Genomic DNA, 19,758 nt, shown 5'->3' on the forward strand with positions numbered 1-19,758 from the left:
TACAAAAGCGTCCCCCCTCTCTGCCCTGTTTGGTAATAGCGAACATGGGGTCAGCAACCAGGCACCGTGCTATGCTAACTAACCCCACAAGTTTTCCAACCAGAAGTCTGCAAGCCAAATTGCTGCAGTGAATTAAGGCTTTGGAGAGGGACTCTTCACTCAGATTGACAGCGATAAGACAAGGAGGAATGGTCTTAGACTAAGGATAGCTCTTCATTAGCAAGAAATTCTTCCCTCAGAGGGCAGTGAGGCCTTGGCACAGGCTGCCCAGAGAAGCTGTGGATGCCCCATCCCTGGAGGTGTTCAAGGCCAGGCTGGATGGGGCTTTGGGCAACCTGGGCTGGTGGGAGGTGTCCCTGCCCATGGCAGGGGGTTGGTGTTGGATGATCTTTAAGGCCCCTTCCAACCCAAACCATTCTGTGATGACAATGCTGCCTGCCAGTGCCTGTTAGCATCTTCTGATGTCTCGAATGGATTCATGTTGAACATGAATTCATTAAGGCCAACCTGCCTGAACAAAAGAAACTATCATCATCTTGGAATCACAGTTTTATAAATGGAGAGACAATGGACTTTTCAAATACCCTCCCGTGAATGACCATGTTGTCAAACGTGACCTATTCACAGCTTCAGAGGTAGTTTTTCTTCAGTAGCAGTGCCAGTACCACAGGCAACAATTCCAGTGTCATTAGAACAAAAGTTTTACTGCAGCTTTCCTTCTTTCTTCACATTCGTATTTTATTTAAACTGCTATTGGGACAAAGAATGTAACCAAAATCCTAGACTTCGGAAAGTGTCACCAGCAGGTAAAGGGAGGTAACTGCTAAGACCATGTCTAGAGTGCTTCATTCAGTTGTTGTTTCCTCAGTACACGAGAGCCAGTGACAGTCCAAACTGAGTACAGCAAAGGGCCATGAGGACAACAGAGAGGTTGGAGCGTCTCTCATGAAAGGACAGACAGGGAGCTGGACCTGTTCAGCCCACAAGAGAAGGCTCAGGAGAAATCCTGCCCATGTTTAAGAATACATGATGGGGAGGAGTAAAGACTGAGCCTGTCCCTTCCTGGTTGTGCCCAGGGGTAGAACAAAACACGATGGGTACAAACTGAAATTCAGGAAGTTCCTTCAAAATGGACCACCACCACCACATTTTTTACTCTAAGGGTGTTAAATACTCAAACACATTGACTGGAGAGGTTGTGGAGTCTCTGTGTGTAGACACTCAAAGTCTGAATGGACATAGCCCTGAGCAACCTGCTCAAACCAACCCTAACTTGGCAAGCAGGGTTGGACTAGACAGTCTGCGGCTGTCCCTTTCAACCTCATCCATTCTTTTGATTCTGGGATTATTATAATCACTCTAAGTGTGTCACTTTAACTTTTCTAGAGGCAAAAAACCTGTGGCCATTAGTAATCCTGTAGAAAGTAACTTGTTAGATTTGGGAATATTATTTCTACCTGAGAATATCACAATTCAAATCAATGCTTTTTTCCAAAATGCATTTTGTTTCGTCAACTTATAAAAAATGTCAGTCAAAATGATCTTAAACCAACTCTGTTTATATGAAAACTCAGATCAAGTTTGCCTTCAAATTTAGGTTCTGAGACATTACGAAATTTTGTTTAAATACTACTACCCTGGCTACAGGAAAAAAAGTTCTTTCTGCAGAAGAAATCATTTATTTCCAAATGGGGAAAAAATAAAAAAGGAAAAATGCTTTATTTAGTCACTTTTATTTATTCAGTGCAATTCAAAGCATCCCTGTAAACGCTGGAATGAAACTCTGTGGTCAGATTCAGTTGCAGGTCTCATTTTCAAGTACCAACAAAAAAAGAATAAACCTTTCAAACCTTTTTTTACATCCAATTAAAAGTTTAGGTGTTTTTCCATGCTGCCTTTACGATCTGACTGTCTAAACACTACCTATCACAAAGCACGCAGGTTAGTTCTGTTTTTTTTTTTTTTACATCCATCAACTTCTCTGAGCTGAACCCCAGAACCTAAACTATTCCAGAGCTCACTCACACATATCTGATAAAAAAAAATTGGTATTAACACATATACTTACTATGACAGAAGATAAAAATTTGCAACAAGATGACCAAACTGCGAAAGCAGAAATAAAGGGCTGGAAGCTTTGCTGTTTTTCTTCACTGATTGAAATTTATTACAAATACAGATATTCACTGCTTACGTGCCGACGGCATAGTTGAAACAAAAACACAGAACCAAAAGTGCTTTTATTAGTTATTAGAACGAAAGAGCAACACGTAACACATCACATAATCTTACTGCAAATCATTTATCCTAAACCAGGTATAAAACTCCTTGCATATTTGAAGATACTTTTTCACAAGAATTACACAATACTAAGGATTAGATGTCAGTACCAAGGTGCTTCAAACCAAAAGTACAAGTGCTTTCAGACTGATCTGAACTGAAACTAGATATCTGAATTTGTTCTCACTATCATTACTCCAAGCGTTATTTGCCAGAGCACTTTGGTTTTATTTTATTGTTGTTGTTATTGTTGTTTGTTTTGTGGTGCTTTTTTTTTTTTTTTTTTTGAACACCAAAATCCCCCAAATGCTTTTAAATAAAGCATTAAAGCTGTTAGGCACTAAGTTCAAGATACAAACAAATGCCTCTGCCAAAAAGAAATGTAAGGACTGACAAATTTACCTCTAGTCCCACAGCTCTTGAGATTTCTTCCCAGGGATATACCAAAACTAGTTCATGTAGTCACATGGATCCTCATTTGTGAAATACAGCCTTTCGAAAAAGAACAAGTATGACTGAAGAACTTGTGTTCAGGCAGCCTGGGAGAAGGCATATGGGTCTCAATTGCAACTTCTATCTGAACTTATGCTCAGAGTCATTCAGAATGAAGTAGTTTTCAAAACGCTACCACAAGTTTGTGGCTACACAGAAGAGGCAACGAAACCATAAAAAATAAAAATAAAATTAAAAGGGAGACCACCAATCTGTATACACAAATGTTTACAGTGATTCACCATCCAGAAAAACAGGTCTCCATCATCTCTTCCAAACCTCACTCCCTATCTTGTAGCAGCATAACCAGCTTCTATACCTGTGCTTGGTTGCCACAATGACTATCACAGGTCTGAAAAAGGATATTTTGCTGGGTATCTGTGTATTTCATCATCGATCATCACTGCAGTTGTACTTCAAGCAGCATTTGTTTCCAAAAGGTTAATTGTCAAGGCAGGGGAACATGCTTTCTGTCTTCCCTACTTAGCTCCTTCTCCCCCACCCCCTTATTTTTTTCAGTTACTGGTTTTGCAGAGTCTCAAGCATGACCAGCTACAGCTGAAGTATGACCCAGTTATGGCAAACACAGGCTTTAATTTAGATCAATACAGATTACACATCAAGACAATGCGAGTTAGAAGAATTGCAATTAATGTTGCAACTTCGCATGCACTGCATGGAAATTTATGACAGTGTATCAGTAGGAGACAAACATGCCTCCTCCTCTTCTAGCAGTACAACCTTCCGCCTGGAGAGAGACATCACAGACTTTATGAGAGTTAAGGAAATTCTAACAAAAATGCGCAAGGCAAGAAAAGCAAATGGGATTACAATCTGCATAAGATGGAAAATTTCTGTGCTAAATTCACTTAACAAGCACGTTAGAAAGAAGGCCCCTAGGCTTACGCAAGGGTAGAGAGCCAGCTTGGCAAACATGAAGGCATGCTCCTTGCCACCATACCTAGCAAAAGGATGCAACGTTTCCCTTTCATGCAGGAGGGCTGTAGTCCATATTGCAAACTGAAATATGCTGGCAAAGAAAGTAATAACACAGCTGACCTGAATGGCTTCTATTTCATTGTGAGACTTCTCTGCAAATTCACTGGTCAGCTGGTAAGCCAGTGGAAGCCCGCCAATGAATGCCAATGAAAGTATATTAAGCAGTCCCATTAATCGGGTGGCTTTTGTTACATATAGGAAAAGTGAGTGATGGACAAACCACAGGAGACCAATTGTTACAAATGAGCCAAAGTAGGCAAGGTAGTTTGGCCCATATTCACTTAAAGCTTCAAGAAGGCTGCCATGAAACTTCTCTCTCACTTCTCTTGGATCGGGGACATTGTCTTCACTGTGGAGAGAAAACTCACTTTACTTTGCATGTTAGTTTTATAAAAACACTCCTGGGGCAACAGTTAAGTATTTTGTTTTAATCTGGGTGTGTAGGAAAGAACAGGCATCCACTCTGTAGTTCTCTAGTTTGTACCTCAAAAGAAGCATTTCAAATAAAAGTTCATGAATTAAATTAAATCTGAAAGGAAACACAAAAGAAAATTGGCTTTCCTTCAGGTTAATTTAATAAAGCTGCCACAGGGACTAAACAGCTTTTGTTGGTAAAAGGCTTTTATCTGAAAACACATCTAAACATAAAGGAGACTTTGTCCTTCAAGACTCTCCAACCCAATATACTTTAAACAGACTAATGATTAGTACTTCTGAAATGTGCTAAAAATATCTTCCATTTGTGCTCTGTAACTTTCCAAAATATCACACTTGAGATAACCACTACAGGCTTTAGAAGTAAAAAGCAATGTTTGGTTAGCTTTATTTCCTCAGATATTACATATAGACATGAATTGGCATTATAGTTAACACTAATTGTCAGAGGCAACACAAAATCTTACCATATGTCCAAAATGAGCAAGGTTGCTACAATGGCATAGACTCCATCGCTGAATGCTTCTACCCGTTCCTTACTCAGAGGCTCACTAAGGTAAAAACTAAAGGTTTCTAAGCTATGGTATTCCTCTTCTTCATTTCTCTGACCTGGAAAACAAACCCGGATGTATACTAATGAAAGACAAAAATCAGACAGTACAAAGCAAGGTACTTAAAGCATTAAAAAACAAAAACAACAACAACAACAAAAAACCTACTGTGATCTCCCTTTTTCTTTCTCTCCACCCCTCAAAATCTTTCCATAGAAAGAAGGGTCCTATCCACCTACACATGTCACTCATTCCACTTTTTTTCCTGCAGCTGTGGCTCCCCCTGAAGTTCATGTTGCTTCCCTACAGGACAAGCACAACAGAGACAAAAAATCCCTGTCCTTTAAACCGTGTAGCAGACCATCTCCACCAAATGAACACGGGCCCAAAGCTCTAATTGAACAAAATATTTGAGCTAAACAAATCAGATGCTGTGCCAGGAGGGCACAGGACGGCTTCCCCAGGAAGCCTTAATAACTGTGGGTCCCCAAAGACACTGTGGAGAACTTATACTGCACAGGAAGAAAAACCTCACTGCAGAACCGGGGCTGCACTGGCACATGAAATCACCTGCTTTAAAATAAATCCAGCCTTTCGCCGGAAGATGGGGCTCTGGAGCTTTTAAGGAAAACATCAAACTCATCCCTAAAGACTGAGCTTTGAATTGCCCAGCTAGCCAAGCTGCACCACCTCAGGAGTATAGATTTGATGAAGAAAAAGCCTGCAGTTTCCAGAATTAAAGAGAGAAACACAATTAAAAAGCAAGTGTAAACACATCTCAATCAATATAACAGTAAATTACGTTAGCCATCTGACAGGGTTAGACAAATACAGCCTTGACCTGGCTGTGAACAGCGGTGTGCCCACTGCAGCAGGCACAGCAAAATATCTCTGCCCATTTTTTCTCTGGATCTGAGACTCTGGCTTCAGCTGTTTCAAAGCATTTCTACCTGTCTAATCCTGCTTCTGCATGGCAGAATCAAATAGGTTCCTATTCGTAGCAAACAAAGATAGACTTGTCCTGGGCTAAAATGGAGCAGCAGAGGCACAAAGGTGTTACTCTGCTGACTCACCTATGCAGTGCTTATTCCAAAGACATACATCTGTTTGGTATTTTTCTGCTCAGTTAATATTACTCTCAAAGGGGGGCAGTGCCTCTTTTGGCTAAATAGCTTGCATGGTAACATCTCCTCTTTTATTTTGGCACCGGCAACATCTCTCCTCAGTAGAGTCTCAGCAGAGCTGAATAGCAGAAGTGGCTGTTGGCACGGTTATGCAATGGTCAGTGTTGACAGAAAGGGGGCGGAAGGAACCTCAGCAAGGAGCATGAGGGAAGGCAGCATGGATTTAGGCTGCCTTTAGCCACGTGTGAATTTAAACCACAGCAGTTAGATACGTAAGGCATAATGCACTGAACAGTTACTTACACTAGATGTGCTTCAATTACATATCTGCTTGTTACAGACTCTCAAACATGCTGCTGATTGCTGGTTTGAGAATGTGGGACCATAGAGTACTGCTGGGAAATGATACAGGTACAGAGCTTGCTTTCTATATTTTTCTGTCCTCATTCTCCTTTTTTAGAAGGGAAGAAGGATTGCCTGCAGCCATCACTCAGCAAAAAACAGAGAGGTTTTGCTTTCAGAAACAACTTAGTAATGCATACCTTACATATACATGTATCTATTAGTAAATTAAAGGGAAAGCAGAGGGCTACGGAGAAACTGGAAGCAAAGCAATAAAACACCAAATCACTGTACGCCAAGAGTGAAATTGGAAGTAGAGTTAAAATTACTTCATTCCGTGCTATTTGGATAACATGTTGACAACCTAATAACATATCTGAACATACTCCCTAGAAATGCTCTTACTCACCCAAAATCTTGGTTTTACACCACGTAATGAATCGAGACAGATGTGGAAAAATGATTACAAGCCCGAGAAGTACGTAAGACTATGGAGAAAAAAATAAACAGAGGTTAAATTTAGTTATCAAAATGTAAATTTCTTTCTAAGTTTAACATTAAACTGTTATTCTCAACCTTTAGGTATAATCACATTGAGAAAAAAAATCTTGATTTTATGACATGGAAATGACTCACCTGAAATCAACATGCACCTCTTGAATATTACATGTGCATCCTAATGCTTTTTGATAGCTAGTTTAGTTTTGATAGCTAGTTTAGTGCCAGCTATGAATACTGAATTAAAACAGGAAGAGAAATAATCCTGCTAACAAATGCAGTAACGATTTCTTGGGAGTTTGGAGAACCGTTGCATATTTCTAATACTATCTGTCACTTGCCACTCAACCTGAAATGTCAAGTTTGACAGCTAAAACTCCTAAGCACCCCTGCATTGTGCTGGCAAGTTATTTGGATAACAATGTAATAACGTGATCAGGAAAGGCTGTAGACAACAAAACCAGAAAACAAACAAGAAAAGCACAAAATACTTTCTTTGGTTGAATCACAATTTTAATTCCAGCAGGCTGCACAAAAAATGTATTGAAATAAGGTGATGGAGGGTGGTGGCAAGGAAGGAGATATAAAGGTTTCTTAAGCTAAAGCAAAGAAACAGCCGTGAGGGATACTCTCAAGGACAGAGCTCTTCGCAGATTTTGACCAGCATTCTGTAAGAACTTCATAAAATTCTTTGAATCTCTGCTGGTTCCTTTATGTCTTTGATGAAGGCAGAAGCTCTGCTAAGCATCTCTGTGAAGAGTCATTATTACAAAAACACCCCATCTCTCTCAAATTTGAATACATTTATTTCAACAAGTTCCCTAAAAAAAGACCATGATTTAAGTGTCTGTGTCCTGAACTTTACATGCTTTTTGAAGTGTGTCTCTGTCCCATTGTGCCAGCTGTACTTAGGGGGGAATTTGCATATGCTGCATGTCTCTGTGTACTACTTCTGTCCAAAAAACAGCTCAGTGGGTCACAAGTGGTTCACAGACTGCACAAGTCTAAACACAAGTGCAACCTGTAGATTAATTTGACTGATGTTAATTAAAAAAAAATAAAAATACTAGTGAACTAGAGAGAGAAGGAAGTAACAGGGAAGACTGAGATGAGGAGAGTATTTTGTTAAAATTGGATATTTTCATGCTTGGACTCATAATTGGCCCTTTTATCAATAGTAACCAAAATTTTGTGGTAAAAACATTGATTATTTTCCATGGTTATTAATATGTAGATGCAACCTTACCACTTAATAAAGGTGGCCGAGGCTGCCATAAGTGCAGGCTTTAGTGAAAAACATTTGTTTTGAGATGCAGGTTGGCTAACTGGTCTATTTATTCAATTCCTTCTTGCACCTTGCGAGTACAGCAATTATATTCACCTATCTTCAGTTGTGCAGTGTGATGTTTATTTCATGTAACCTTTCACATTATCTCACTGACTTACGGTAAGCAAAATGCTAAGTTACTGTTTAGATCTGCTTCTGAAGATCAATTAAGGGAATCATTACAAAAACCAAGGCTAAGCAAGTAAAGCAAATACTGTAGCAGAATATTCTTTGAAAACCCATGCAAAATTCATAGATTAAACAAAATTGGCCTGTATGAATTGAAAACATCCAATGCAAAATAGCAACCATGATTACATCACCATAAAACCAGCAACTGAGAAAGTCTGCATATTTAACGTGGACACCATTATTTTAACACAGGCACAAACACAGATAATACATACTGCTGTACCCAAGTACTCTGTTAACTGGGAGAACTTACCAAAGGAATAAAGAAAAAGGAAAAGACGGCTGCTAAAAAACATAAAATCGGTCCTCTTAGGATAATCTTCAAGATATGACGCTTATAGAAATTCTGATTTTCAGACACTTGTATCTGTTGATTCAGTAAGTGTGGGTGATAGAATCCATACAGTACTATCACAGCCTGCAAGGAGAAGAGCGTTACTGAAGGTAATACACACAAGTACACACAGCATTTCAGCACTATAACTGCAAAATTATAAATAAACAAATATATTTACAAATTCCAGAACACATTCAACCTTATTTTTCACTCCCACATGGAGGACCTGTCTTAGAAACTCTGCGATTTCACACTTTTCTGTGTATCAGGATTTTAGTTTCCTCTGCAGAGCATGACATGACCATGGATCTTACATGAAGAAGGCAGGCCTCCATAGCAAGGAACAGAAAGTGACAAGGCACTGTTCCAGGCAACAAACAGTGCCGTGCTATGTATTTAGCACTGAGTCAGAAAGCCTCTCTCTGTTCACTCAGCCACTGCTGTGTGGCTCAGTGGGAACTTAGGCAGGCAAGGTCAACTACTGTTTCATCAATATTTAAATTTGAAGAATTTAAAAAAAAAAAATTAAAGAGAGGGAAGAAATTCTGTGGGTCAGCTGATTTAGCTGCATATATCAGTTTCACAGGACAGTGTCAATCATCTCATTTGCACATGTTTTCTCACAGCAACAGGCGCAGCTTTGAAAAATACTGCTATACAAAAGAAAAAGACACTTAGCAATTTATATCCACAGTTAATAAACCTAATTTTAGTTCTGCCCAATAGAATCTAGGCTCTAAAAGTGAAAATGTAAGGGGATAGCTCTAATACCTGTATAAGGCCAATGACAACAGCGCAGACACTGAACAGGAATATTCCAAAAGGTACTCCTGGAAAGGAGGCCATTAAGGAAAACTAGAAAAAATGCAACCAGATCAAACATTTAGTTTGGAAGCAACGTAGGAACAACAACAGAGAAAAAGGAGTATTCTTCATTCGATACTGAAACTTTAAAGCATAAACACTTGGCTTTCTGATATAATTCCACTAAATGCAGTTTCTAGCCACAAGCACATGCAAGCATCCCAACAGAGGGTATCTGGATAGACGGCTTTGCTCATATGCTGATACTGCTAAAATTCACCCCCTCTAATGCTATGTCTTCTTAATAACTACAGGCTGATTTGCAGCTGAGCATGAAGTTTAACATTTTCAGTAGACGAGATGTTCATAACTGAATATTCTTGATATTAAGATACCTTCTTGAACCTTTTAATTTCTCTACCTCCATGGCTGCTTGTTGTATCAACTTCTGCAGCTTCATTAGGTGAGACAAAAAAAAAAAAAGAAAAAAAAAGAAGCGGGCAGTAAAAGTGTGTATTAGGGTAACACAGCTAACTTTCCAAAAATTATTTCAGCTTGGAGGCAAAGGAAGAAGTAGGTGCTCTTGCTGACAAAGGCCCTTTTGCTGACCACAGCTTTATTCTTTGCAGATTAATACATAACACAGATATATCCATGGAGAAACAAATTACTAGATCATCAAATCTGCATATTTAAAAAGTAGATACTTTTTGCTAGAACCACCACTGCTGAATAAGCCACAAATGATACCAAAAACTCTCTCCAGGTTACAAGAGTAAAATACTCTGCTATCTAAAGAGGAGTTTGAAATACAGGTATAGTTCCCTTAGAAAATTCAAAATTCTCATCAGTGAACTTTGACATTCAATTCATCTGCTTCTTTTAAATAAAACCTGGGATACTATGGCTTTCCATGGTTATTATTTATCTTACACATTACCCATTTTCTGCCAGGCCTACATATGACATGCAGGAGATGAAGAATTTTCAGAAAATTCTTCCATATTTTTTTTTTGATGAATTTTAAGAAATTAAGGATTAATGCACTAATTGTAAAATTAACTGCTAGAATGGATTCAGGGTTTACACTATAATAATAGTCTCCTGGCTTTCGGAATACTTTGGTATAACCTTTCCAAATAAGGAAAAAACCATAACATAAATATATGTCAACATTTAGAAAAGTACTTACAGTGTATGGCAAGAAAGTTATGATCATCATACAAGCCTAAAGAAAAGAAAAAAAGTGTACTGAAACACTAGGTGAACTACAAGCAAGCAATAGCATCATTTAAGATGTAGCCAGAGAATTTAACACAAACAACTCAAATGCAAGTGTTGCATCTTGAGAAGAAAACATTTCTGAAGTGGCTGAGCTATGACTGAAAGATACAGCCAGTTCTGTACACACCTTCAAGGTTTGCTATGCAAACTGTACACACTTATTTTAGAAAATTCTAGTTTTCTTTACAGTGCCACAGATAAAAGTCTTCCTTATGGCTCCTAACAGACTTCTCACTGGACTAGCAATGCCAAAAATAGAAGCGCCTCCTTAGGATGTGTGATTTCCCTTGACAAAGCCATTAATTTCTGATCATAAATTTTTCAAATATTAGCTAAGGAAGGACAAACAAACAAACCTAAAACAGGCAGAAAAGATGATCAGACAGGGGGAGCACCTCTCCTGTGAAGAAAGGCTGAGGGAGCTGGGGCTGTCCAGGCTGAAGAAGAGAAGGCTCCAGGGAGACCTCCTTGTGGCCTTTCAAAACTTAAAGGGGTCTTATAAAAAGGATGGAGAGGGACTCCACTCAAATAGATAATAACAGGACAAGGGGGAATGGTCTTAAAACTAAGAGGACAGATTTAGATTAGACATTAGGAAGAAATTCTTCACTGTAAGGGGCCATGAGTCTGGCACAGGCTGCCCAGAGAAGCTGTGGATGCCCCATCCCTTGAGATGCTCAAGGCCAGGCTGGATGGGGCCTTGGCCAGCCTGATCTAGTGGGTGGCATCACTGCCTATGTCAGGGTGCTGAAGTTGGATGATCTTTAAGGTCTCCTCCAATTCAAGCCATTCAATGTTTCTATGAAATGCATAGTTTTGAAAGCTAAATTACAGAAGAATTATATGCCTTAAACAACTCTTCTTACATGAATTCTTGTAGTGTTCTCACAGAATTTAAACTCAGTATTTTTTAGTCACTAAAGTTAAACAAACTGTGTAATTGTACATTGTCGAGAGAACCGAATTTTAAGCAATATAGTAAAAATACAAAGCTTTATCTGAAAGCAGAAATACACTTTCCATTGCAGCATCCCATTACAACTAACTGTAACCAAGATATTACAAGGTAGCTCATTAAAAAATACACACCCAAATAAAGAAAGAATTTTTAACAGATAAGGTTTAGGAAAGAGTGAATCTCAAAACACTGCATCAGAGACTGGTCTCTCAGACGTAGTTTTTTTTAAGATTGTGTTTCAAATAAGCTTCACAATGAATTTCTGGGTAACTCAAACATAGAAATGGCTGAAACCTTAACTCAAACTCAAACCCATAGCTATCATTTTTGCCACAAAAGACATAAAATGTCATTTTCTCAAGTCTGGAGGAAAAAAGTCACATAGACCAGGAAAGTCAAAAGCTTTGTGCTTAGGTACCTCTTGAGTTCCCTAAGATGAACTTCCACCTAACCTCGTGCAGATCTTCTTTTGGTGTACAATGCAAGTTAAAAGCAAGTTAGTTATCAAACATGTGCTTTGGCGAAGAGGAGTTAAAGCTCTCTGTACCTTATGGGCTTTGAAATTTGGTGGAATTGATTTAAATTAGAAACATTCTGTTGTATGTATACAGTCTAAAGAAAAAGTGACCTACAGTTGGTAGCTAATCACAGGTATGTTGGGTAAGACTCACCAGATTTAGAAGCGCAAGGACGTCATCTATAAGTTCTATCACCTGAAACAACCTGTCAAGGCAAGTTAAGATACCATGAACAAGCCAGCTCCCGAAATATGTTACAACACTGCATACAAATTATGCATTTATTGTATTACAGGGGAACCTGATTTCCCTTGCTCCAGAATTTAGGCAAGCAGTCCAAGTGCTACCAAAACATAAACTCAAACATGGAAGTCACTTGTTAGAAAAAAAAAAAAATGAAAAGCTAGATATGAACAGTCAAGTCCAATCAATGGAAAAGTTGTTAAGAACCCCATTTCTATTTGAAGGACAAGTGGCATAAGACGTATCAAACTGACCTCTTATTTTTATTTTTTATTTTTTTGGCTCTATCCTTCCTCTGCACTTGTAATTGTATCTTTACTGTGAGGTAAATTTAACTGTTGTTAAGAGCCAATTCATGTGTGAAAAAGGAATCAAGATGGCCATTCTGACACATCAAGGCGCCACAATCCTAACAATTCAGAGAGCTACAAATGGGTATCACACCTTGGAAAATGGAACACAGGAGGTAATCACAGGTTGCGCCTCTGACAGAATAGGATCAATCCACTTACTTAGAGGAAAAACAGTGGTAATATTTGCTAACGTGATAAATTAAAAAAGCACTGCCATGATTGCTTACAGTGTCCCATCGTTGGAAGTATTCAAGGCCAGGCTGGATGGGGCTTTGAGCAACCTGGTCCAGTGGGAGGTGGCCCTTCCCAATAGGATGGTGGGGGAATTCGATGATCTGTAAGGTCCCTTCCAACCCAAACCATTCTATGACCCTGTGATTCCAATACTGTAGAGAGTAAACTGCAGAGCTGCCTTGATTTTTAGCTTGACTGAGAGGATTTTAATAATACCATAGAGATAACATTTATTCAGGCCATGTTTCCTTTAAAACTATCCTATCTATTTATTCACAGCTTTCTAATATACGCTGACTTAGAAATTAATAACACTCAATTACATTTCATGTTTTCCTTAATTTTTAAGAGGCTGTTGCTTTACCCAGAAAGAAGTACACCAAAGACTGACTGTCATATTTCAGCTCACCTGTTAACACTGCAAGGTGTTCACTAGAGGTAAGCATATCAAGTTTGAAAAACAAAATGTTGCTTTGGACTATAGCTGTTTGCTATCTAATTATTGTAAATACTTGGATGTATTACCAAGAATCCAGGCTATTAGGGAAAAAAAATGACAAATTAGAATTGCCTCCGTACAACTGATCTCTAAAGAAAGCAAAGTTACTTTATTTTTTAGTGACTTCATTAGAACACAATCCAAACTGTCTTTAAATGAATGGATTTGGAAAGAGGACCAGCTTACCTTGTTCTTAAGAATAAAAACCCTCAAAATACTATGGCAGAAGAAAAAAAAAATGCTTGCTGCCCTACCCCCACAAAACACCTGCATATTAATTTCCTTTTGACTACTAAGGTACATGTAAGTGGCAAAGTGGCAATGTCCACAGCTGTGGAAAATGCAGCATCTGCAACATCACAACTAGTTTTGCAAGAAGCACTGCTGAGGACTGAAAAAGACAAGTTTTAGGCCAGCAGTCCTATCTGGATTCCTCTATTTGTGCATCACACAACTTAAAATGTCATGCTTTTTCAGCATACTCTTACGTTTAATTCCATCAAGAATATTAAGTGAAATGAAGAGTAACTCTGAATTTAAGGACATATAATACTTCTTTTTCTTTGTATCACAGTTTCTATAGTGTAGAAACACATTAAGTCACTGATTAGGATAGCACTTCTTACAGTGTATTTTCATAATTACTATCCAACAACAAAAAGTCCAGAAACATATCAGCAACATAGGAACGTATCAGACAGAAGGTGATCTTCTGCCCTTTTAAACAACAGCTTTTCTTTGACTCTGTAGTGGAGTTAAACATTTTTGCTTGTTCCTACCTTACATGAGCTGCCCATGCCACTGTGACTATTAAGAAGGTCATCAAGTAGACTGCAATTTTTGTTAGAAGAAGTTGCTGAACGCTTTCACCTAGTTTCTGAAACAAAATAAAAAGTGTCACCCAGACAGAAAGAAAAAATAGTTATTTTCTGAAAGTACTAGCATTACTTACAAGTGGGAATGACATGCAGTCATACAGAGTATTTTTTTGAAAACGCTTGCCAGTAATGCAGTTTTCCTCCAATAGTCTTTTTTTTTTTTTTACCATCATGCAGACAAACTGTATTAGACACTGATAAGTATACTGAAATGTGTAGTTAATGGACTATGATATTCCAACACAACTCTTCAACCTGTAAAATTTGGGCTTTCCAGACCTCAGTTCACCCTTTGATTCATTCATGCACTCTCACATTGCTGTTACTGTGATAATGCATTTTAGGAGAAGGGCTGGCTACAAAACATCCCTATTATTTCCTTAACAGTGACTTCTGAAGTAAATGCATCCTACGGATTTTCATATGATGATTATTCACAATGGGGCAGGGAAGAGCTCAACCACATCAGTTCTGCACATACCACCACAACATCAGAATAGATTACACAGACTGATGCAGTGTATTTGCTGGATCATACCCGAGTTTCCTAAACTGAGGCAAAACGTTCAACATTGAGTCTAGCTCTGTTTTTAAGAGCAGATAAACAAACTGTGATTAAAAAAATTGTGAATCTCCTCAAGAGACTACATTGCATTGCCCAACACTCCTGCTTCATTCTGATTTAATTTTCTGTAGTCCCTTTTTATTATTATTATTATTATTATTATTATTATTATTATTATTATTATTATTATTATTATTACAGTTGTGATTAAACTGGTCTTAAAGCCAGCACTACATTAAGTGGCTTCTCTGACAGATGATATATTACAAATAAGAGCTGATTTTTATTTATTTTTTAAATTTTTTTTTCTGGAAGATGCTTTGGTTTGACAGGTAATTTATCTTCATACAAAAGTATGAAATCTATGTATAATAAAAGTATAAAATGTATGTATAATAAAAGTATAAAATCTATGATGTGTATACATATACATTTCATTCAGGTTTTATGTCATTACTCCTGTAGATTACACGGATCTTCAGTATTTAAAATTTTTCACCTTGAGTTCAACAGCTCCTCCTCCTAGAGGAAATTTCTTGTTAGATATAACGTTATTTAGCTTTCTTTGTGAAGTTTGGAGCTTGAACTGAAGTGGGGTGTTAAATCAGGACGTCACATGCATGTCCAAAGATACCAGAAACAACAACAACAGAACAAGAACAGCAGAGATACCTGATCGGGGTGTATTTTTGTGTGGGCCACAGGCAGAATCTGAAAGAAGAAAGCCCAATGAGTACACACGCAGCTCATTTCCTCGCTCGGAGCCTGAATGAAGCCCAACACAACTCCAGACGGCTGCGGATAGACATTCGCGCAGTCCCGGCTCCCTGCTCCCCGCACCCCCCCGGTCCCTACAAACCCGGGCAGCCCGGGGCTCACCATCACGGTGGCGATGATGGAGAGCAGCGCGTCGCTGTAGGCCAGCAGCCGGTGCGAGGTCTGCGTGCTGCTGCCCAGCTCCAGCTCCAGCGCCCGGCCGTGCAAAGCCTCCCCCGGCACGGCTCCGGGGACGGGGCCCGGCGTGGCGGCCCGCGGAGCCGACATGGCCCCGCCGGCAGCCGGCGCCTCCCGCGGGGCGGTGGCGGGGCCCGGCCGGGAAGCGGGCCCGAGAGACGCCGGCCCCGCCGGGCAGGAGAGCAGCGGAGCGGCCCCGGGGCACGCGGCGGGAGGCGGCTGCCGACCGTGGCCCTGCCCCGCCGCTCGCCGCCGCACCGGCACCGCCACCGCTGCGGGAGCTGCGTGTGCCCAGCCCCGGGCGGAGCGGGATGAGGGGAGGCCTCATGGCGGCCTGCAGCTCCCTCACCAGGGGAGCGGAGGGGCAGGCGCTGAGCTCTGCTCTCTGGGGACAGCGACAGGACCCGAGGGAACGGCATGGAGCTGGGACAGGGGAGAGTCAGGATGGGGGTTAGGGAAAGGGTCTGCACCCAGAGGGTGCTCGAGCACTGGCACGGGCTGCCCAGAGCAGTGGTCACAGCACTGAGCCTGCTGGAACTCCAGAAGCATTTGGACAATGCTCTCAGACACATGGTCTGATTTTTTGGAAATACAAATTAAGAATGATTTTCCTTAGGTCTGGGAGTGTCAGTGAGAGTATCTTGAAGTTGGTGCCTGGTACAGGTGACTTGAGTTGGCTCTTTACATCTAATGTGTATACACCAAAAATGACACTTCACAGAGGCTGTGATGTTCAGAATTTCTCAGTTTTGTTTATACATCATATTTTAAAATCTGTATGTGAATTCCAAAGTAGCTTTTTTCTTTTTTCTTTTTTTTCTTAATTACTATTTTTGTTTTATTACTGGCCCAACCAGCCTTGCCACTTCAAATCATTTGCTTTATGTACTTTGTTCTCTCCTTTGCAGCTGCAACTAGAGGCTTTTGGTTTACGTTCATGTTTTTATCTTGTTGGCATTTAGTTCATACCACAACGACAGTCCATCTGGAATATATATAATTTATAAGCCTACATATAGGCGTATGGTTTCAGTGAAGTTGTGCTCCAGCTGATGTGATTCAAACACTGTTGCAAAGTGGTTTTACTACACAGAACTACTTTCATTGTTAGTCTTTTCTTGTAACTGAACGGGAATATTCCCGAATTTGTGAAAGATTTTAGTCTGGCAGTATCTTAGTCATCATCATCATATTATTATTTTCCCCAGTTCCTAGAAGAGGTATTCTCTACATAGTGGGTTTCATGTAAGACCTCTTAGAGAAGAAGCCAAGAACTCAAATTGCTTGCCCACACTGCTGGGGTGAAAATGTTCTAGGTTTGGAGAAATTCAAATCTGAGAATACACTGAGAGCGTGGTTTAATTCTTAAACATCTGACTGTGCTTACTGACTGGAATTAGATATCCAAGATGGTCTAGACTGAAAAAAAAAAAAATCAAAATATAAGATTTTGCACTCTAGCAGTAGAAGGTGCTGCTTGCAGTAATCAGTAATTGATTTGCCTCAGTTCCTCTATCAGCTGAAGCAAAAAGTACAGAGGCTAGATCAGAAATAAGTTGCTGAGCATATACCACATTGGAATGAATTTGTAATAGACTTCTTGAAAGGAATATTTCAGCAGGTATGCCAGAAATGCTGTGGAAATCTCTGAAGTTTATAAACAGGAGTTGGAAATTAGAGAGTAAGATCCAGGCAATAGTTGCAAGAACTTGTGGATGTCAGTCAGTTGTGCCTCGGACTCTGCTGGGGTGTTTCTACACCTGGTAGAAGTTTGCTTTTAAATGAATTGGGGTCTGCAGTGAGGGGGGTAGATGTTATAGACCTATCTGGGTTCCACCACTGATCAGCCTGAGACAGCAAAACATAGTCTTCCAGGAGAGAAGAATGTGAAAAGAGATGAGAATCTTGTCTGCACGCAGAAGCAAGAAACGGCAGAGGAGAGAGCTGCGAAGTTGCAAGGCGTCACCCGGAAAAGGGTAGGAGCTACGCAGCTTTGTAACGTGTATGGGGAGACTTGTGAGGAACTGAAACACGCTAGCAATGGAGCTTAGCAGAGAGAGGCCTGGGAAATCACCTCAGAAATTTTTGTGGAGTGCCAGCAACAATCCAGAGAGCAGATCCTGAGTAAATTTGCCAGTTAGGACAGCATTTGTTCTGCAGAAATTTCCTGAGGCAGGTATGTAAACTGCGACTGATACCCCCCTGTCCCCAATCCCCTGTAATATGGTTAGCAGAACCAACAGTAAGGTAAAGAGCTGTAACACATCAGTCAGCTCGCCATGTATTGCCCCCCACTGCCCTTCTCTGTCCCCCGTTCCTGGCACCAGGGTGTGTTGACAGCCACTAGCAGGCAAGCCTCCTGCTGGCGGTGTGATTAAGCCCTTCAGCGTTATCAAAGCCTGGGTGCTGGGCCACCAACACGTGGCGACACCCATCATGGAACAGGGACGCCTAACAGCACGTGAGATATTGCCTATAAAATCAAGCAGCAGTAAGCCCTCACTGGGGCTTAGACTGGAACTGCTGCTGGACAGCAAAACCTTTGATCCCCATGAGGCCAGGGACACCCCCACCATCATCTTCTTCCTCTGAGGACTGAGTGAGTGACTCATGTTCTTTTAGGTGAAGTCTGAATGTGGAGTATGATTGCTGTATTATATGCTGATTATTAAGAATTTGACATATGATCTGCAGAGGATCCAGGTGGCTGAAAAGTCCACGTAACTAAGAATTTTATATAATAAGATAGCTGTACTAATTATTAGGCATTCTACATTAACTGTAAGCTAAATGCTAGAAATTTTACATAGGAATGAGATATGCTGACTGCTAAAGTTTTTATGTAATAATAAAGCTATAATTCTAACCAGAACCCTATGGCTATTCTTCATTCTGCCAAGGATACCCAGAAGAACCTTCCTGTCCCCCGTAGCCTCAGGTGACGTTCATTTCAGGCTGGCCTGAATGGTCTAAGCTGCAGTATGTGTTGTTAAAACTGAACAAAGTGACCAAGATGTAAGAACTACGTGAGCTGTGAGATCTCTGAAAGCTGCGGTTTTTTTTATAAGCCAGTTGAACTGAAGTGTTGTATTGACAATGAAAGGAAATAGCAGAACTGTGGCAAAAATAAGCTTGTAAAACAACAAGGGGGAAGCCTTTGGCTGAAATACCGAAATGGTGTGCCAAATACAAGCAGGATATGTGTGGACTTCAGTTGGGATTGGTACAGTTTTATGGCTCAAATAGCGATTTCTTTTTGAGATCATGGGCTACAGAGCAATAGTGGAAGTGATTACATCTGTGGAAGGTCTTCCGGATCATCTCTCCATTTTCCATAACAGTTGTTTGCATCTAGTGACACCAACAGTGTTTTTTACACTTGGTCAAGAAGCATTAGCAAGTGAGGCAAAGGAAACATGACTGTTAGAGAAGCAGTTCACATTGTTATAGAAAATTCACCAGTGATAGATGAATATAAGCCTGTTCCAGCATTTTGTAACCCTCACTGTAAAGCAGTTCTTACGCATGTTTGTGTGGAATTTCCTGTGTTCCCGTTTTTGGCCATTGCCCCTTGTCCTATCGCTGCACAGCACTGCAAAGAGCCTGGCCCCCTCTGTTTGCCTCCCACACTTCAGATATTTATAAACATGGATCAGTTCACCCCTCAGTCTTCTCCAGGCTGAACAGACCCAGGTCTCTCAGCCTTTCTTCATGGGGAAGATGCTCCAGGCCCCGTATCATCTTTGTGGCTCTCCTCTGGACTCTCTCCAGGAGATCCCTGTCTTTTTTGTACCGGGGAGCCCAGAACTGGACACAGTACTCCAGGTGAGGCCTGACTGGGGCAGAGTAGAGGGGCAGGATCACCTCCCTTGACCTGCTGGCCATGCTCTT

At 40.4% G+C, this 19,758-nt stretch overlaps 1 protein-coding gene across 1 annotated transcript; it reads right to left on the reverse strand.

Moving 5' to 3' along the window:
- Positions 1–1,769: 1,769 nt before the first annotated feature.
- Positions 1,770–16,171, reverse strand: TMEM175 (transmembrane protein 175). Its single transcript, XM_082784322.1, has 10 exons — positions 15,793–16,171; positions 15,586–15,624; positions 14,250–14,347; positions 12,295–12,346; positions 10,574–10,609; positions 9,349–9,432; positions 8,494–8,658; positions 6,633–6,711; positions 4,674–4,815; positions 1,770–4,120 (listed from the first exon to the last, which is right to left on the reverse strand). Exons 1-10 carry the CDS (start codon positions 15,955–15,957, stop codon positions 3,457–3,459), a joined length of 1,524 nt encoding a protein of 507 aa, XP_082640448.1. The 5' UTR covers positions 15,958–16,171; the 3' UTR covers positions 1,770–3,456.
- Positions 16,172–19,758: the final 3,587 nt, after the last annotated feature.

The sequence above is a fragment of the Aythya marila genome (genome assembly GCF_965140915.1).
Source record: "Aythya marila genome assembly, chromosome: Z".
Taxonomy (NCBI): domain Eukaryota; kingdom Metazoa; phylum Chordata; class Aves; order Anseriformes; family Anatidae; genus Aythya; species Aythya marila.

Bases quoted from the DNA above. Each gene is read 5' to 3' on its own strand.
- TMEM175 (XM_082784322.1), bottom strand. From the start codon at position 15,957: ATGTCGGCTCCGCGGGCCGCCACGCCGGGCCCCGTCCCCGGAGCCGTG. The intron at 12,347-14,249 runs GTAGGAACAAGC...TTGCCTTGACAG, and splicing joins GCATGGGCAGCTCATGTAAG to GTTGTTTCAGGTGATAGAAC. The intron at 6,712-8,493 runs GTAAGTTCTCCC...TTTTCTCCATAG, and splicing joins CCTTTTTCTTTATTCCTTTG to TCTTACGTACTTCTCGGGCT.